The 20,240-nt window shown below is 39.2% G+C and overlaps 1 protein-coding gene across 1 annotated transcript; it reads left to right on the forward strand.

Moving 5' to 3' along the window:
- Window positions 1-613: 613 nt before the first annotated feature.
- ido1 (indoleamine 2,3-dioxygenase 1) lies at window positions 614-18,811 on the forward strand. The gene is made up of 10 exons (XM_068001624.1): window positions 614-810; window positions 1,979-2,074; window positions 4,751-4,870; window positions 5,272-5,390; window positions 7,377-7,391; window positions 9,755-9,854; window positions 11,520-11,637; window positions 12,309-12,360; window positions 16,348-16,496; window positions 17,696-18,811. The coding sequence occupies exons 1-10, from the start codon at window positions 721-723 to the stop codon at window positions 18,064-18,066; spliced, it is 1,230 nt and encodes a 409-aa protein (XP_067857725.1). The 5' UTR covers window positions 614-720; the 3' UTR covers window positions 18,067-18,811.
- Window positions 18,812-20,240: the final 1,429 nt, after the last annotated feature.

The following is a 20,240-nucleotide window of genomic DNA, read 5'->3' on the forward strand; positions in this document are numbered from 1 at the left end:
CTGTCTCAAGGTGTATTCTTCAGGAAATGTGGGCCCTTGTAGTGCAGAAGACTGAACGTGTGATAACATCTGTCCTATTCTATCTTAAAGCAACTCTCTTCAAAAAGCAATATCTATTACTCATTTTCCTATTGACATTTTTGCAAAGAATTAAAACCAGTGATAGAAAACAAGCTACTGCTCTCTTCCTAGTCTTACTCACCTGTTTGCTCATGTCTGTTTTTTCCCCGAAAATTAACAGACAGAGGAAAATATGGTCCCATCTATTTAATGATGTAGACAAACCACAAGTAACAATGGACATGTATCTTGTGTCCCTTCTGTTAGATGCAATTGACTTTATCTCTCTTTTCTTATCTTGTGAACAGTTTGATTTAATCTATCTCCTGAAAGAGTAAGCGTCATTTGCCTGTCCCTGATACCGCCCCTGAAGCACTCGGTAAATTTTTCATTTTAGCCAGTCATTTCAGAAAGCTTGGAGATTGCCAATGAAATGAGTTACACAATGGCCATTCAAAAGGCTGTCCAAACCAACCAGCTCTAGACCTAGAGTAAAGTCCAACGTTCGGCCCACTGTGTTTTGTGTTTTACACCGTCTCCCTGCAGACAGCTCTGCCTGCGGTTAAAATAGATTTGAAAACAAGACTTGCAATTGAAATATTTGAGCATTGGTGGATAAGTATTTTTAACTCCAAAAGTTTCAATATTTCCAATCAAGCAATGAACAAAGGAGAAAAGGAGGCGAATTACATAAATCTGGAAGAATTTCATGTTTCCAAAGAGTGTGGGTTTGTTTTGCCAGATCCATTGGTACGTATTTGTTTTTCTACTGGTAACAAATATCGAATTGAAATTTCGTTTCCTACTTCCATTTGTTGGTTAACTTTATCAGTCTTTCAGTATGCAATGGAAACAAGCACGTTTTAAAAATTAATATCTGCAGGCTTTTCACTGAGAGATTTAACGATCATGACTCGAAGTAAAGTTGAGGACACTTTTCTCTTACATGCTTCCAAATAAGATTTTTACTTCCCACCCACTGTATTAATCTGCAGCTGAATTAAGAGGCAGGTGGATCACGTTGAGAATCAACGATCACTGTCATGGAAAACCGAACATATTGGGAACTTTGTCTTTCATTGTTGCTGAAATATCAACTGGTGAAGTATCTTTCAAGACAGTTTCTACGGTTTCAAATCAAAGGCGTCACAGTCACTTGATCTGTGTGCTACAAATGTTTTGTCATTGGTTTTATCTGTGCCATTTTTTAAATTAAAAATTGCAAAAGCTTTGGCTGAACCTACACCTGTACGACAGCCAATATTGTGCTCTTCAGTTGGGGTTTCAAAATGAGCTGTTGTGAGAACTCCAGGTGCTTGAAAACTTGCTAAAATAGTAATACTGCTGTTTTATTTATTTTTTATTCACACGAATCCTACATATTTAGGGCTCTGAAAAATATTTTGAGGCAACTCATAATTATTTAGTATTTTATGTGTAATGCATCTTTGAGTATGATCTTTTTCCCCCCACTGTAGTAGGTACAGTTGGAAGTTACAGTTTCTGAAGAAATCAGGTGTACGACACACTTCACCTAACAAACATTGACAAGTTTTCCCATGTAAACAACTCAACTAAAAAAAAATCTTATTTTCTTGAAACTAGATTTATTGGGCCAGTCAGAAATGTAAGTGATCAGGTGGGGAAGCTTACATTTTGCCTGGAAGCCAAGTGGACCTTTATCAGCATTTCAGTAAACATTATTGCTCAAATACAAGAGCGTCAGTAATTTCATAACATTAGTGAACTTACATGTTCATTGTCTTAACTCAGGCTTGTGGCAGAGTGGGAACTGAGGGATAAAATTAATTAGAAAAACTTCTAGCTTTGCTTGGCACCACACAAGTATATTTTTGCCCAAAGTTCTGCAAAATTTACATCATGTTCACTTGGTGAATAATTACATTCTTCTTACCAGTCTGACCTCCCGAAATACTACCGACCTTGGATGGATATCGCAAACAATTTAACCCATCTGATTGAACATCATAAACTTCGTCGTGAAGTGAATAATGTAGGTTCTTCATTTATATTTCTTTTAACGCATGAACGAGATTGACATTTGGCTTATTTAGCAAATACGTACGAAAATAAAATCGAAACAAATAGTACTTAAGCCAAATGTGCTTCTTGTGTGAAGTTTAAATCATCACCTCTAATTTCTCTCGAGGCAGAATTATAACCACCAGTAGCAGATCTATAACCACCAGTACTTCACCCCATTACCATACAGCTCAAAATGTTCTCTTCAGATAAAATGCTGACCGATTTTCATAGCTCAAGTGTACATAGAATGAAAATTAAAAACGGCCCCAAAACGTGTTCCTTATGGGCAGAGTATAAATCCAGGGGGTGAAGATCAATCTAAGGAGCGGTGGGCGAGGGACAAGGAAAGCTACTGGTGGTATGATGGTTGGTACATTGGAACCTAGATTGTCTAAATGAAATTCCCCTCTCTTTCTGTTGGGTATAAAGGTCCTGTGTGAAATGAGTTGAAACAGTTCCTTGTGCTTGTGCCACTCAAAAAGACCATAAAGAAAACTATTTTGACAATGGAAATACCACACAGGTACAGGTTGTTCTTTTGAGGTGATGTGAAGGCACATTGTTTGACAAATGCATGTAGTGTTTTACCTAACAGCAGACTCATCGTGGAACTGCTTGATGCTCAAACTGGGGAAGATTTTCTCTGCAGCTAGGAGTGGCAAAATCGCTACTCTTTAACCTTAATTAGCTCACAGAGGAAATCTCCTTCCCCCACCCTCCCAACCCCTCGTGTGCAAAAAAATCAAGCTTTCCTTTTTCCAGCACCGAGATTCATGATGAGTTCTGACACCAAAGATTATGAGACTGATTGAGAACTTGATTAAATATATTAAGCGATGTTTATTTTCACCGTAAACCTGATTACTATTAAGTGGGAACATTTAGTTCAGCATCAATGGACCAGCTTTCTTTCATGTGTAAAATTTCATGTGTAAATACAATGATGGAAATTTGACTAAGGGTTCAGCATTTCAATTAAACTTTCATGCTGCAACAGAAGAATTTTCAACGTGTTTCATAACTGTTTTTATTCAAGTTTTTTTCAGGATTAATCGAGCTATATTCAGTAATGTTGCCCTTTCTAGAAGGGCAAGTTGGAAAAGGAAATTTAAGAAAAATAATGCAAATCCTACTGGGCATTATCCAATTTAGAAGAGAATCTAAATTTGCAAAACAAATTAGAGACAATCAATGCAACTTTACAAAGTCCTTTCTAACAATGGTATTTTTAAAAAAGATTTCTTGACATGTGGTCTAGATGTCACTGAAGTTTTTGTGTTTTAATTATGGCATACAACTCAAATACAAATTAAGAGCTCCACCATTTCCCTGATCTGAAATATCAAATCTAAATGCAGGAAGAGAGTATGGATTTAAATGAAAAATGTATTTTTACCCATTGTTCAAGATGTGAAGGGAGATATTTTGCATTGAAAGTACTTGCCCTCCTGCCCACAGAAGTCGGTTGTTTTACGACATTTGAGTTTGCAGACACCAGAAAAGGGATATGTAGAAGTGAAACCAAGTTAATTTTAAAAAGAGAGACTGTTCAAAAACTTGAAATGCTGCTGATGCATGGAATTTCTTATCACAATTAATCTTGTTTCTCTTATCTCTGTGATGAGTGCCATGTTTGTGTCGGAATCAACAGCGAACTTTCTGACCTATGGACTGGAGGTGAAGCGAGTCATTTTTAGACAAGATTACATCCATTCAAGTGTCAAGTAACAAGGCATGTTGTTCTCAGCACGGGATGGATTTATTTTGGGTGGGTCCAGGCCTTCTCCCAGTAGATTAACCTGGTGAACTGGAAGTAGCTGCATTTTTTGAACAGTAAAAGTTCCTTCGACTGGGGCCCATTTCCATGTTTTTTTCGAAAGTTGTTTTTTTAACCAATTGTCTTCCTTTTTTCCTTTCTTCCACTACTGGAAAGAGTGGACTCCTGCAGAGTTTCAGTTCAACAGGTCTCGATGCCTTCTGGTACCTTGTCCAAATGACTAATCTTCATGGGTGACCAGACAGTGAGGGTTAGCAGGCTATTCTATTCTGGAAACATCACAATTGAGAATTCCTGTCTTGATCCAACATTCACACTTGTTATTCTATAAGGACCAGGAGCAGGAGCCATGGCTGATTTTCCTTTCCCTAGCCCAGAAGCGCTCAGGACTAAATATACTGCCCATATGGCCACCTCTTCTGCCATCAGCTAAGTCAATACAGACTGGGAATTAGACTTGTGACCCACTGGTCTGGGATGGTATTTGGGGATGTTGCAAGTACCCAAGGATGGGCAAAATTAGCTTGGATTTCAGTCCTGATCCTTATCCAGTAAATCCTGCTGCTAAGTGATCATGCATGAACATTAAAGTGATGACAGAATCAACCTCAGCTGAGATCCCCATCACATTCAATTGCCTGTTGACAGTCGGTGTTCAGGATCACACTTAAGTGGGGTACTGGAGGGTTGCCACTGTCGGTGGAACCAAATACAATATGGGTCATTGCCCTCAAGAGAGCATGGCAAAAACTGGCAATAGGAGGGGGAATGAGACTAAAATATACTATAAGATGGGGTGGGGTGAATTACAATACGACTGTTGAATTAAAACAAAATCATATATCTCTCCTCTCTTTGGTTTAATAGATGCAGCTTCTGAGCACACATTTCCTAATTGGGCATAAACAGCTTCGATTGGCACACACGGCACTCAGCTTTATTACAATGGGCTATGTGTGGCAGGAGGGAGAACACAACAATACAAAGGTTTGAACGCTTGACTCTCGTGTTATGACACTTAATTGAAAGTCAGTTCAAGGATATATCTGGCAGTGAAAACAATTTCACAACCTTTCAGATGTGTGGCTCAACCTTGTGAACCTTCTTCGGGTTTTGCTTCTTTTTAATTACAGCAGTTGTCTGGAAGTAGGGAAATGAGAAAACTGGGAGAAGCAAAATTCGTATGAATGCATGCTTTTCTCACCGACAGGTTTTTTACTCTCTTCCATTTTATTTTTTTCATCGGTTATTTCTATTTTACGAATGGCGAGTGGAGAGGTGCAGAAGTTTAGTGAGGGTATTCCAGAGTGTGTGATCTAGGCAGTTAAAGGCGACATGGCTGGTAATAAAGGACTGATTTTTTTTTTGCTTGGTATTTTCAATACTAGGTGCTGCCCAAGAGCCTTGCAGTGCCATACTGTGAAGTATCCAAAATCCTTGGACTCCCACCTATCTTAGTTCACGCAGACTGTGTTTTAGCAAACTGGAAGAAAAAGGATCCCAATCGGTAAGAACTATAAAGAGAGAACAATGGATTTGTCTTTTATTTGATACAGAAGCATCAAAGGTGTGGAGACATAATTTTTGTTGTGATGGTGTTTTTTTCCCCCAGTGGGTGTTGTGAATTGGTCAAGCTTCTTGCAAGAGACTTCAGTTTCTTCTCTGACTTTCCCCCTTTACTTTTCAATGTCTGAAGATGACACCTGCTGGGATATGACTCCTTACGTGCTGGTGGGCATTCGATAACTCAGGAAATTGACCATTCATCATGTCTGAGCCTTGTAAATGAATACTGGCAGGCCATTCAGTCACGGGACCCACCATCTGGTGTCTACGTTTGCGCCGTGCAAGTAGGGCAGGAACAGAAATGCTTCAGATTTTTTTTTCTTTTTCAAGCTGCTCCATCTGAGATCAACTAACAACATTAACAGAGAATGAATCTGTGATCTCCTTGGTCTGAACGGCTCAATATCACCCAACCACTGCACTTACCCACCGCTGAGCTACATCTTGCAAGGCACTTTACCACATTTGTGCAGTGACGTGATGAAGACGCAAATAAAATTACTCACTGTTCTAAATTTTTAACATTCAACTCAACCAAAACAAAAATCAAATTTCATACTATAGCAAAAAACCCCCAACATTTATGGGAATACAAAACTTGCCCTAACGACCAAGAAAGAGTTATCACAACAAGTTGTTCCATAGTGTGACTGAAAAACTTACCAGTATCAAAATTCGATAAGGCAAAGTATTTGAATTCTGAGCTCTTTAATAAGATCTGGATGAAAGTAACACAGACGCTTACCTTCGTTGAAGTTCTCCATCTCGATTAGCTATGATGACAGATTGGATAGGCTGGGGTTGTTTTCCTTGGAACAGAGGAGGCTGAGGGGTGATTTGATTGAGGTGTACAAAATTATGAGGGGCCTAGATAGAGTGGATAGGAAGGACCTAGTTCCATAACCAGGGGGCATAGATTTAAAGTGATTGATAGAAGGATTAGAGCGGAAATGAGGAAAAAAATTTTCACCCAGGGGGTGATGGGGGTCTGGAACTCACTGCTTGAGAGGGTGGTAGAGGCAGAAACCCTCAACTCATTTAAAAAATACCTGGATGTGCACCTGAAGAGCCGTGCCCTGCAGGGCTACGGACCAAATGCGGGAAAGTGGGATTAGGCTGGGTGGCTCCTTTCTCAGTCGGCGTGGACACGATGGACTGAATGGCCTCCTTCTGTGCCATAAATTTTCTATGATTCTATGATCTCATGACTGTGACGTGAAGCTAAACTGTTGAAACATGTAAACGATGAAATGGTGAAAGGCTACAGTAAACATACCTGACCCAGGAGCTTAATGCATCTCAGATCATAAGCAGGTTCTTCACAATAAGCAAATGTCTTTGAGTAATTCCCAAATCCTTTGTCAACATATCAATTATTTCTAGCACCTGAGTGCATTGAAAATGGAAAACAACCCTTCTCACCACCTGAGTGGCCTGTTTCAGTTCAGACCTGAAACAAAGCCTGTTAGAATATTTGTCTGGCTTAGCACCCCCTTCAATAACTGTGACAACCATAGACAATTTGCACATATCAATCCCTATCCAGTATTGCACATTTGTCCTATCCACAGGATCATGAGACAATGCACCAAGGAAACCCTAGTTGCCACAGCTCCACCCCAATGCATTGGCTTTGCTAAAATTCATATTAAAATAAATAATTTATGGCATGATGTGTGGTAAAGCCACTCCACGCCGTACCTTCCCCTGGTGCCTAGCCTCCACTCCCTGCTTGATCAGGGAGTTTGAATGAATTGTGGTCACAAACCCATGTCTCCCCTTTCATATTAAATGTCTCACCTTTCATGTTAAAAAAAAAATCATTGTATAGTAAGATGGCTGATATTTTTGCTTTTTAATGCAAAACTGTACAAAATGCTAACTTTTTTTTATTCCTTTCGCATAAATCTTTGGTGAATCTTTCCAGAACGATGGAGCTGAGGTAAGTATTAGGACTATTTGTTGTTCTTTTTCCCTTATAAATGCTGCCTTTCAAATGGGGACAAGATGTATGGAAACAGTGTGATGAGAGAATGACTGGCCTCCCATTAAATCTGAGCTAGACCCAACCTTCTTTCTTTTCCTGCAGTTCAATAAAAACAAATTCACAATTTCTTTGCATTAAATAATGAAAGGGTGAGGGAGAAACTGATCTGGGTCCTTAAAATGCTGAGATGCAAACATAATAAAGATATATAAACAGTTTGGTTATCTTGAAATGTTGATTTTTACTCCACTAGCTTTGGGCTCAGAGAGAAATTTGCAGAACTTTCTCTTTAGAGATTAAATGGATGGAGTCAAGTCTGTGACCAGTAGACTGTGAAAGAGGGCATGATGGGCCAAATAGCCTTTTCTCATTCTATGCTTTCTCAAATTTTTAATGGTAACTTTCCAATTTCATTGCATTTGTATGTGTGCATAAGCTTACGTGTATAGGTGTAGGGAGGAAACACACCTTGATCTCACTAAGTTTGCCTCTGTTGATTAATCCAAATTCAGATAATCCTGGATTTGTGCTTGTCCTCTGTTGCAAGTTCATTGTGGTATTTGATGCATTATTTTTGGAAGGTGATGCAGTTCTCGGCTGATTTTACCCTATGATCCATTCAACTGCAAACCAGATGAAAAGAATTAAAGCCTCCTCTCCCTACTGGCTTGTAAGGGTCCGACATGAAATGAGTTTGAGCAATCTCAATTCACTTCCAACTGGCACAAGTTCATTGGCAAATCTATGCACAATTTGGAACAATCAACATTATACTTGTTTTTTAGTGTCCCATTAAAGTCACTGTAGAATGATACTTAACTCTGGTATCAGGGTGAAATGTGGCCACAGTGATGCAATAGATTTGCATCATGTTGGCTTCATTGCAACACTTGGAGCTAACAGTGAGTGTCATATAATTGCTGTTATTTATACTTGCCTACAGTGGGCATGAGTCTGATTCCTCAGTCTGACAGAAGATGTGCTAGTAGGAATGTAAACTGTATGCAAACCTGATTATTCTGGTTATACAGACTGGTTGCACTTGTTCCTGATAAAGCTGGGGACATATGATGTTCAGCATGCACATGCTGTGAATTTCAGAGGGAGTCCGAGCATTCAGGGTGTGCAGCCAGTTTGGAGAACTCAACTGAAGCACGTTAAGACTGTTAAACTTTTTTTGGGGGTCCATGCTGCAGAGGTAAGTATAACAACAGCATGAATCAGTAATCCCGTGGAGAATGACTGTAAGGATGGATCCTGCGGAAAATGAAAAAGTTCATGCTGGATACCTTGGTGGGTATTTTTCTAAGATTGAGGTTAATGCACGTTGTTGATGTTTAGAAGGAGCCTCCAACCCTCCTGTGTCCAATCTGGGGGTCCCTGATGTTGATATTGGATGCTAAAAGTGAGTAAGTCCCCAGTACTGACACCTGTCATTTTGGCAGGTATGAGAGATTACCCAAAAAAGCTTGAACATCAGACTACTATTTTTGAAGATAATATTTCTCAATCCTCTTTGTGGGGTGTCTGTCACTGAAAATATTCCCTTGTGCATCGACTTTGAAATCTACAGTCTTGCTGCACGTTATCTAATCATTGTTTTCCTCACGAAATGTCCCAGCCCACACCTTATCTGTCCAGCTATAGAGTACCACACTTCTCCCACTCAAGGTTACTGCTCACTTTTGGAAGTGGATCTGTCAGTCACTATGCCCACCCTTTTTAGAACTCCTTCCGAAAACTACCTTGCTTTCCTGCATCTCCCCAATTGCTTCTTTAAATGCCTATTGCTTTGATTTCTCCTCCCATCTCGTTCATTTTTCCTGAAATTGTTCTAAGGAAGGGTACACACCCAAAACATCGTAACCTGTGTTTTCTCTCGACAAATGCAAACTAACCTGCTACGTATCTTCTGTTTTAAATTCAGATTTCCAGGATTTGCAGTTTATCATTCTTTATTTTAATGTTTCCTGACTTATATTCAGCATCTTCTTCTCCTCTTGTATTAAGTGCTCTGAGATATTCTTGTATGTAGGTGCCCCTATGTTAAATGCTATTGTGATTTTTGCTGTTGGAAAATTGTACAAATAAACTCTTCAAACAAGTTTCATCCCAATGGTGCTCAGTGTTGAGGCTCCACTTTTAAAGGTGTCCAACAAATTTAACAAATTAAGACTGCAGGGAAAAGACTTGTACATCTAAGTATGTTAAATTATATGGATGATAGTTGAAAAAATTGTGGCAGAGAAAAGATTGACATTCATTTTTTTTACGCTGGTACTTTGTGTGGCCACTAGATGGTAATACATTTCTTTCAGAAATTTGGACACTATCTTTGCACTGCCTGGAGGGGACAGTTTGAAGGGATTCTTCCTGGTGACATTAGAGGTGGAATTGGCAGCAGTACAAGGCATCAAGGTACATGCAGAAACATCCATGAAAAGATAAAACATGTTATAAGTTTGAAGTAGTAGAAGTATGATGCATGGCCCAAGAGCATTGTCCCGATTTTATTGATATTCCTATAGCTGTCTAAAATCTACTGTGATTTATTATGTTCAGGTTAGTTATCCAGCAATTATTTTCTGACGAGATACACACTGGCCTTCAAATTGCTGACAATGCAAAATAAAATGTTTACTGACCAAATCTTATGGATGGTTATGTTGAGGTTTGCATCTGCTTTATTTCCAAACTGGGTATAATACATCTTCATCAAGTTAGCGTGCCCAACCTATCTTAATCTCCCCACTTAGCACCCTGCACTGCCTGGTTTACGAGTATCCTACTCCCAAGCCTCTGTCAATGCTGCCCTTGGCTGTTCTTCAAGGAAGAGAGTAGCAGTGCCTTATGGATAACTGTCCTCATAGTCTCTCCATCCATAGGGGGATGCTAGGCCTCCATTCAATGTCTCTCCATAGCAGCACCATTGAGATGAGGAGCTCAGTAGCACGGAAGAAAGACGTTCTGTCCCCACCTCACCAAAACACAAAAGCTTTGCTGCCCTAAAGTGAGAATGACTTGGCTCTTGCCAAGTGTTGATCTCATTAGGTGTAGTTTGTATTGGGGTCGTTTTTAGAGCTGGAAATTCCTTGCATTGGATGTTGGATGTGACTTGTTTTGTCGTCTAGACTCTTTGTCCATTTAGGACATTCTCTTCCTGAAATTGCATCATGTCCAATCTCTTTGCTCAGTCCGAAGCTTCTCTTAGCTGAGGCAACTGAAATGACTACTGGACTGAAAGAGCATGCCTTCGTCTGCACTTAAATGTATGGTGCCCAGGAAAAGGCAAGCAACTATGGTGGCAGCTTAGTACAATGTCAGCTAGGGCCATTAGATTTATAGCTCTAATTATTTTTTTGCAAAAAGAAAGATAATATTTTTGGCGAAAAAGGGCTGTAATTGTGCTTAATGTAAGCAAATTCAGGGAAGTTCACAATTTTTTTTAACCTAAAAGATGTTCCTGATCTGCCAAAAAGTTGCACTGCAGCAGCTATACTTTCCGTGATGGTTCTGGTGTTCCTGAGCTAAGATGTAAATGGTAACATTAGAGCAGTCTACTGTTCTCTTCTCTCTTCTCAACAGCAGTTTTGTTTTAAAGAAATACATAGCTCCAGCTCAAGGTCACACCATTCAAAAATGGTTGACAGGTTAGATCAGGGAGATCAGAACCAACACCAACAATGGCTGTGATAGTACCAATTTTTGGCAGAACAAATGTTGTAATCGAGTCATTACACGTTGAACTGGAAGTTTATTAACATTGACAAGCTACTGCCATAGCATACATCAAACTATACTATTCACAAAGATTTGCATTGCATCCATAAAACATAGGACCCAGTAAAATCACTTTTCCTAAGCATGGCAAGCTGCAGGATTAACAATTTTTTTTAAAAAGGGAAATACAACCAATGGCCTTGGAACAGCCCTTTTTTGTTCAATTCTTGCCAGACTGACACGATGAATGTAGATCTGTGATCCACACTCCACTGTCTCCATGCACATTCATTGGAACAGAACTTCATGATGTCAAAAACATCTATTTGTTTGAATTTACAATATGTTATAAATCCTCTCCAGGCTATTTCCACTGCAACCGAAGCAGTATTGAAGCATGATGACGATTCAATTAAAAATGCTTTGCAAGATATGGCGGAATCAATTAGGAAGATGAATCAATCTCTCAAGAACATGGATGGTAAGTTTGGACACAATTTGTGCCATTGATGCGAATGGATTGCTTGGTCATCCAGATGCAATGCCGACTGATCTAACTGCCACGGCTTTTTAAATGACTGAAACAGAAGCATCACTATTTAAACAGTGTTGTTATTTCATTAGAACATGTGGAAAGGCAAATGCTCTCAAAGATCAAACAGGTGATGGATGTACTTCTGACAAATAGGGCTATTGAAGGATATGAAAGATCAAGTGGAGGAGGAAATGTGTGACCTTTGAGCCTTTCCATGGAAAGAAGAAACTGGACTGCTGACTCAGTTCAGGAAGGGACAGGCTTACAAGGTTTTAGTCTGTATGGTTCATGTTGGATGACTGACTGTTATCAGTATTCACTGATGTCTTTTCAGGCTGAGTACTGACTGTAACCAGATTTCAGCTCAGTTGAGCTTGCCAGTTGAAACTGCAGACTCAGTTAAGGTTGGAAGATCAATAACAGTGTTTCAATCAGCTCAGGTTGAATGCTGGGTTGTAACAAAACTTCAGTGGACTTAATTCAGATTGGGTGCCAGGCTACAGCCAGACTTCGGTCTAAAGCCATGTGAATTTTACCATGAACTGACGTAATTTGTTCCCTGGAGTTCAAGTTCCATTTAATCATATCGAACCTGTCTAACTGTCTCATCTCCCCAGAGCACGTGGATCCTGCTACATTTTATGGAATAGTTCGGCTCTTTCTTTCTGGGTACGTATTCACTATTAAAGCACTGTGCCTGATTTCTATCATGTACAATTACATAGAAATTACAACACGTAAACAGCCTGTTTACCCCAATCTATCCATGTTGGTGTTTATCGTCTACATAAAGAGCAGTCCAAATCCCATGTGCCTGCTTTGTTCCCATGTCCCCTTATTCCCTTTTCCATCAACCACCTATCTAATCTATTCTTAAATGCTGACATGGTCTCTGCTTCAATCACGAACTCCAGTAGTGCATTCCACAGTCTTACAACCCTCTGCGTAAAAACATTTCTCCTGCTCTTTGACATAAATATCTAAGATTTAATCTTATATCTATGCCTTATCGTTCTAAACCTATTAATCACTGAGAATAGTTTGGATCTCTTTACTCTCCCATCCCTACAGAATTTCAAACACCTTTATCAAATTGCCGCTTCATCTCCTGTGTTGTAACAAAAACAAGCCCCATTCTTTCTTCACATTTGTATTCCATATTAGGCAGCATTCTTTTCAATCAGCGCTGTACCCTCTCGATTGCCGCAACATCCTTCCTATAATGTGGAGCACTATACTGCACACAGTACTCCAGCTGAGGTCGTATGAACAGGAGTGGGCCCTTTAGTACCTCGAGCCTGTTTCGCCATTCAATTAGATCATGGCTGATCTGTACCTTAACATCCATTTACCTGCCTTTGCTCCATGTCCCTTGATAACCTTACCTAACAATCTATCTTATTGATCTTAGTTTTGAAAATTTCAGTTAATCCAGCATCCACAGCCTTTTTGGGGAGCAGGTTTCAGATATCTGCTCTCCTTTGTGTTAAAAAGTGCTTCCTGATTTCACTCCTAAGTGGCCTAGCTCGAATTTTAAGATTATGCCCTCTCAGTCTGGATTCCCTCACTGGAGGAAATAGTTTCTCTGCATCAACCCGATCATATCTCTTAATATATATCTTTTAATGTATATATTCAATATATCTTTACTGAGGTGCAGTGCCTAAAACTGAATGCAGTATCCAGATGGGGAATGACCAAGGCTCTGTACAGCTGAAGCATCACTTACTCACTTTTGAATTCCAACCCCCTTGAGATAAAGGCCAACATTGCATGAGACTTTTTCATTACTCTTTGTACCTGTGCACTAGTTTTTAGCGATTTGTGTACATGGACACCTAAATCCCTTTGCTCCTTTACAGTTCCTAGTCTCTCACTATTAAGAAAATATTCCGATTTGTCTTTCTCGGATCCAAAGTGGATGACCTCACACTTCCCCACATTGAACTCCATCTGCCATAGTTTTGCTCACTCACTTAGTCTGTCTGTGCCCATTTGTAACTTCCTGTTCCCGTCCACACAACTTACTGTGCCTTCTAACTTAGTGTCACCTGCAAACTTGGATATACAACTCTCTATTCCTTCATCCAAATCATCAATATATATGGTGAAAAGTTGAGGCCCCAGTACAAATCCCTGGAGAACACCACTTGTCACATCCCGTTAATCAGAGAACAAACCCTTTAAACCTACTCTCTGTCTCCTACCTCCCATCCAATTCCTGACCCATGTCACAAGGTTACCTCCAAATCCATGCATTCTCATTTTTGCTGATAATCTCTTGTACAGAAACTTAGAAATACTTTCAAAAATCCATATAGACAACATCCAAAAACACTCCCCTATCCACAATGCTGGTGACCTCAAAAGTTTCAACTAGATTTGTCAGACATGACCAACCTTTCACAAATCCAAGCTGACTCTCTTTGATCAACTGATGCATGTCCAAGTGCTCAATCACTCTGTCTCCGATAGATTCCAGTAACTTCCCCACAATTGATGTTGAACTGGTCTGTAGTTACCTGATTTCTCTGTCCCTCCCTTCTTAAACAATGGAGACACATTGTAATTATCCACTCCAAAAGCACAATTCGTGAATCTAGAGAGCTTTGGAAAACTAAGATAAATGCACCTGCAATTTATTCACCTATTTCTTTTAATAGCTTGGGATGGAAACTATCAGGTTCTGGAGATTGGCTATCTTAAGTCCCATTATTTTCTCCATCACCATTTTTTACTTATATCAAATCCACTAAGTTCCTTCCCTTGATTTATTTTTAGGTTCCCTTGTACCACTGGTATTTTGTCCTCTTCCTCCACTGTGAAAATTATCCATTATAGTCTCGCCTGCATCTATCTGTAATGGGCCCACATTCCTTTTACCACAATTTTTCTCTTAATATATTTATAAAATCTTCTTCTGTTTGCTTTGATAACCCTTGCAAGTTTTTCTTCATATTCCCTTATTTTCTTTGTATCCCTTTGTTGCTTTTTATAGCTCGCCAACTCTGCTGAATTTCCACTTTTCCTTGGATTTGTCTCATTAAAGTTTTAATAAAGTCACCTTTACATCTGAACTTTTATGTTCTATACCTCTTGCCATAAAACTTAGTGTTTCCTACCCAAGAAGCTGTCATTAGTGAGAACTACTAGAATGCAAGATGAGAAAGAACAAAATGCTGATTCTAAATTATTTGAGAAACTGAACATCAGAGGTGTTCTTTTATCCTAATATATAGCGAGCAGTTTAATAACTTAATAAAAGAGTACATTCATGAATAAAATGTTCCCCGTCACTTGAGCAAGTCTTAAATTTTATGTTCCAGTAACAACTCTGGTGTAGGGCCAGTCTTGTGGATATATAGACGATTTAAAGCAGATGGTATGATAATTATATTGCTTTCTGGAATAATTGTAGATATGCTCACTACTGCAGCAGGATGGTGTGATATTAGTTCTCTCCTCTAACTTGCACCTGGTGGTGCACAGAATGTTCTACTGCAACATTTAACACAGTAAAAATATACTTGCAAAGAGGTGATCCATTTATAAAATGAGCCCCCCAAATTGACAGCCAAAAAAGTCCAAGATCCATGAGCCATGGCAACTTCCCAGAAAGCAAGAAATTTGATTTTAAAGAACACTAACTGTTGTATGAGCTGCTATAAGGAGTGTAAAATCAGGTATGAGAAAGTGGAGGGGGAGACTTGGAGCCTGAGAAGCTGGAGAGAGGTGTCAATGCCCCCAGCTTTAAACTGCAGTAGCCTAACTTTCTGGTTCTGAGTATGCATGCATGAAACAACATGAAGAAGTAACAATATTTTTTTAAACTTAAAGAAAATTTCATGGGAGTGGTATATTTTAAAACCAACACAGAACTTTACAGTGCTGGGAATATCGTTTCCATTCCCCGCACCACGGAGTTCCAGAAGTCGAAGGGAAAACTGAAGACAGTTGTTTCCAAGTCACTGTCATTTGTTTTGTAATATTCATGGGGGGCTGTGCAAGGCATTGATGGCCTGGGGAAACCAGAACAATTTGGTGGGGGATGGGGAAACCAGGATTCATTATTTCACTGAAATCCATTATTTCTTCCTGAAATTGGATACATTGCACAAATGTGCTGTGCATGGCTTTGAGAAAAGATATCATGGAGTAAGCCTGGTATTTTTAAAAAAATGTTAATAGCCGAACAAATTAGAATCATAGAATGGTACAGTACAGAAGGAGGCCATTCGCCCATCGCACCTGTGCCGATTCTTTGGAAGAGCTATCCAATTAGTCCCACACCCCTGCTCTTTCCCCAGAGCCCTGCAAATTTTTCCCCTTCAAGTATTTATCTAATTCCCTTTTGAAAGTTGCTATTGAATCTGCTTCCACCATCCTTTCAAGCAATTCCAGATCATAACAACTCGCTGTGTAAAAATGTTTTTCCGCATGTCTCCTCGAGTTCTTTTGCCAATAACCTTAATTCTATGTCCTCTGGTTACTGACCCTTCTGCCACTGGAAACAGTTTCTCCTTATTTACTCAATTACTTGCGCTCCAAGTACCTCCTTCGTAGTTGAGTTAAAAGCTGGTGCCTCACCCAACTGAAAAAGAGTGCACTGAAGCTTTACATGAAATGTGCTGTGATTCATGTAATTTTTTTTTGCAGATGGAAGGATAACCCAGCCTTTCCAGAAGGCTTGCTGTATGAGGGAGTGTGGGACAAACCTAGGCAGTACTCAGGTGGGAGTGCTGCACAGAGCTCCACACTGCACTCCTTTGATGAGTTTTTGGGTGTACGTCACAACGAGGAAAGCGGTAAGCAAGGTCTACAATATTATTTATGCACTTATTCTCAGAACTCATAAAGACACTTGGGCTCTTAATGCAAGAATTTCAGGGCCATAACTTTTTCATGATGACATCAAGAAATGGCAGTCCTAAATCAACAGCAAATATAAATGTAGACATGAATGCATGAAATCAAAGGCAGGAAAAGACCATCAGACTCAGGCACATGTGTGCAACCATATATGCTACCCACCCACCGCTTAACCAGGTAATCTTATGAGAGAAACAAAAAGATTATTGAAAAACTGCGGACAATTTACGAAAAGTATATGTTAGATAAATTAAAAATCACATGGAACACATTGAGGTAAGTACTTCATATTCACAGAGGCTGCATCAAAAGCAGCAAAATGACATACCTCCACAAGCCAGCTGATGGAACAAGTGATGTACAGTTTGCTTCAAAAGGGGATAAATAAATTGTAATCCATGGCTACTCATGGCCTATTCTACTTCTAACACCTATAAGATTTCAACTGAAAAACAATGTTGTTCAATAAAATGAATGAACTAGACAAATTCTTGTCAAGAAATGAGACTCAGGATTATTCGAAATGTACCAAGGGAATATTGTGGAGAAGGTGCTAGAAGAACTGAAAGTCTTCTCCTGCCTGAAACTGTTACTATGTGACTATGAATTAAAATTACTTTTGTTGTCACTTTTATCACTGTGTTACTGTCAACGGGGAACCTATTTTTAATTTTAACTGGCATTTCTTCAAAAATGTTATCCATAGAGGTTTACTGCTGTGAATCTCTTAAGTACGGTATTTACCCAACAGGCAGGCTTGACTCGATCATGAGTAACCTTCACAGCAACAATATCAAATTCAGGTAGCGGACAATGTTTCTTTTGTTTGTGTCCATACGAACAAACATAAAACCATGTTTTCACAATACTAATTGAACACATATAATCAAATTAAATACAGTGCACTGAAAGGCAGATCCATTTCATATGATGGAAAGTGATATATTGACATTGCAAAGGAGTACAGTGCATGCAAAATAGCATTTGCAAGTGTTGCCTGTTAGACTGCAGCTTATATTGTGTAAAATCTGCTCACCTGTATTGTTATCTTTTAAGAAAAATATAATCAAAATCAACACTGATAACATTTGTTCCCAATCTTGTATCTAATTTGATGCTATATTTTGAATTACAGCTAAATTCCTTTACCGGATGAGGGATTACATGCCTCCATCACACATGGCACTAATCCAGGCTATTGCCTCAGGTCCATCTGTGCGAGAGTACATTGTGTTCAGCCGCAGTCCTGTTCTACGTGAGATGTACAATGACTGCATAGCTGCGCTCGTTGGTCTAAGGAACTATCACATCACAGTCGTCACTAAGTATATTACTATAACTGCAGCCAAAGCAAAAGCAGAGAAAGCCAAGGAAAATAGTTCAGCGCATATATTACAGAAAGCCCCATCCGCCTTGGAAGAACGGGGAACGGGTGGCTCAGCGATCATGTGTTTTCTTAAAAGTGCCCGAGATACGACTAAAAAAGTAATGATCGATGAAATTTGATGACATCAATGGAAGTTAACTGATTTATTGTACTATAATATGTAACTAATATAGAATTTTCAGCAGTCAATTGCAGATTATTTATTGATAAAATTGCAGATAATAATGGCAAACGCTCAGTGCAAACACCACGAACCATCAATGACAAAGACCACACTTGCGGTCAGCGCCAACACTGACACCTCAGCACAAAAATTAAGCTAAGACAGAATAGTAAATTTTAACGGGAATTTAAAAGCTTGCATTTTTGACATAATCAAAAGTAGTCAATTATATTTACTGCCTTGTAAACATATCTAAGTGTCCCCATCATTCAATATATACACGATATGCTACTACTCTGAAATATGCAATGAAATCAATGCAGTTCAAATCTCATGGTGCGGCAGAACTGTGCTTTAAATGACATGACACGTGGCAGGATAACTTGCTGAAAAAATAAAACTCTCCCTCCCATACAAAAAATAGAACAACACCAGTAGGAGTGTATTTCAAAAAGATAGCACAACACAGGATGAGCAATGATGAGCTTTAATCTTCCAGTTTATATGAAGTCATTTGAATGTTTCAGTGTGCAGATGCGCAGACCTTGTAACAGACTCTAAACTGTGTTATGCTTGGTGTACAGTAAAAGCAGAATTTAATGACGTACAATTCTTCAGCTAAAATATTATTAAAATTGTCATTGAAAAGTTCTTTTAATTGTGCTGTACATTCACAAATAAAAACATCCATATTGAAGAAACTTTTTTTTTCGAAACATAGAATGTGCTTTCAAAGACATTTTTAGAAGAATATAAAATAAAGTACTTGACAGAATCCTCACCAGAATTGCTCCACTGCCTTAAATGCTTTAAAGGGAGATATCCATGCTGCTCTCTGTTACCCTGTTTTTTTTTGTATATTCTCCCTTTTTGCTGGTTGCTGGTACACATTCTAGATTTCATTGGAATTTAGCGAAGTACAATTTGGTCTAGTTTTGTGTCACTTGGAGACACTGATATTTTGATGGTACCATACGACTCTCTATTGGTACAGCAGTGTAGTGGTTAAACTGGACTAATAATCCAGAGAATTTGAGTTCAAATCCAACCATGGCAGTTTGAGAATTTGAATACAGTTTAATAAAAAATCGGAAATAAAAAGCTGGTATCTGTAAAAGTGATCATGAGGCTGTCGGATTGTCGTAAAAATCCAACTGGTTCACGAATATTCTTTAGGGAAGGAAACCTGCTGTCCTTTCCCAGTCTGGTCTAGATGTGGCGCCAGACCCACACCAATGTAGTTGGCTCTTAACTGCCCTCTGAAGTGGCCTAGTTACATCCAGTTACATCGAAACTACAGCATGGAAACAGACCATTTGGCCCAACTATTCTATGCCAGTGTTTATGCTCCACACGAGCCTCCTCCCTTCCGAATTCATCTAACCCTATCAGCAAATTCTTCTGTTCCTTTCTCCTTCATGTGTTTATCTAGCTTCCCCTTAAATGCATCTGTGCTATTTGCCTAATCTACTCCTTATGGTAGCGCATTCCGCATTCTTACCACTCTTTGGGTAAAGAAGTTTCTCCTGAATTCCCTGTTAGATTTATTAGCAACTATTTTACATTTGTGACCTCTAGTTTTGGACTCCCCCACAAGTGGAAACATTTTCTCCACGTCTACCTTACCAAACCCTTTCATTATCTGAAAGACCTCCATAAGTCACCCCTCAGCCTTCTCTTTTCTGGAGAAAAAAGCCCCAGGATAAATATATCCTCTCAGTTCTGGTCTCACCTTTGTGAATCTGTTTTGCACCCTCTCAAATGCCTCTATATCTTTTCTGTAATATGACCAGAACTGTGCATAGTACTCCAAGTGTGGTCGAACTGAGTTTCTATACAAGTTTAAAAAACTTCTCTGCTGTTCAATTCTATCCCTCCAGAAATTAACCCCAGTGTTTGATTTGCCTTTTTTATGGCCTTATCAAACTGCATCGCGACTTTTAGTGATTTGTGTATCTGTACCCCTGGAGTCCTTTGATCCACTATTCCATTTGGCATACATAGGAACATAGGAACAGAAGTAGGATATTTAGCCCCTCGAGCCCGCTCCGCCATTTGATAAGATCATGGCTGATCTGTGATCTAACTCCATATACCAGCCTTTGGCCCATATCCCTTAATACCTTTGGT

Source organism: Heptranchias perlo, chromosome 20 (assembly GCF_035084215.1).
Source record: "Heptranchias perlo isolate sHepPer1 chromosome 20, sHepPer1.hap1, whole genome shotgun sequence".
Lineage (NCBI taxonomy): Eukaryota > Metazoa > Chordata > Chondrichthyes > Hexanchiformes > Hexanchidae > Heptranchias > Heptranchias perlo.

What these genes read in the sequence shown, in the direction of transcription:
- ido1 (XM_068001624.1), top strand. Translation starts at nt 721, where the DNA reads ATGAACAAAGGAGAAAAGGAGGCGAATTACATAAATCTGGAAGAATTT. An exon ending in GAGAACACAACAATACAAAG is followed by an intron (nt 4,871 to 5,271) that starts GTTTGAACGCTT and finishes TTTCAATACTAG; the next exon opens with GTGCTGCCCAAGAGCCTTGC. An exon ending in GTTCGGCTCTTTCTTTCTGG is followed by an intron (nt 12,361 to 16,347) that starts GTACGTATTCAC and finishes TTTTTTTTGCAG; the next exon opens with ATGGAAGGATAACCCAGCCT.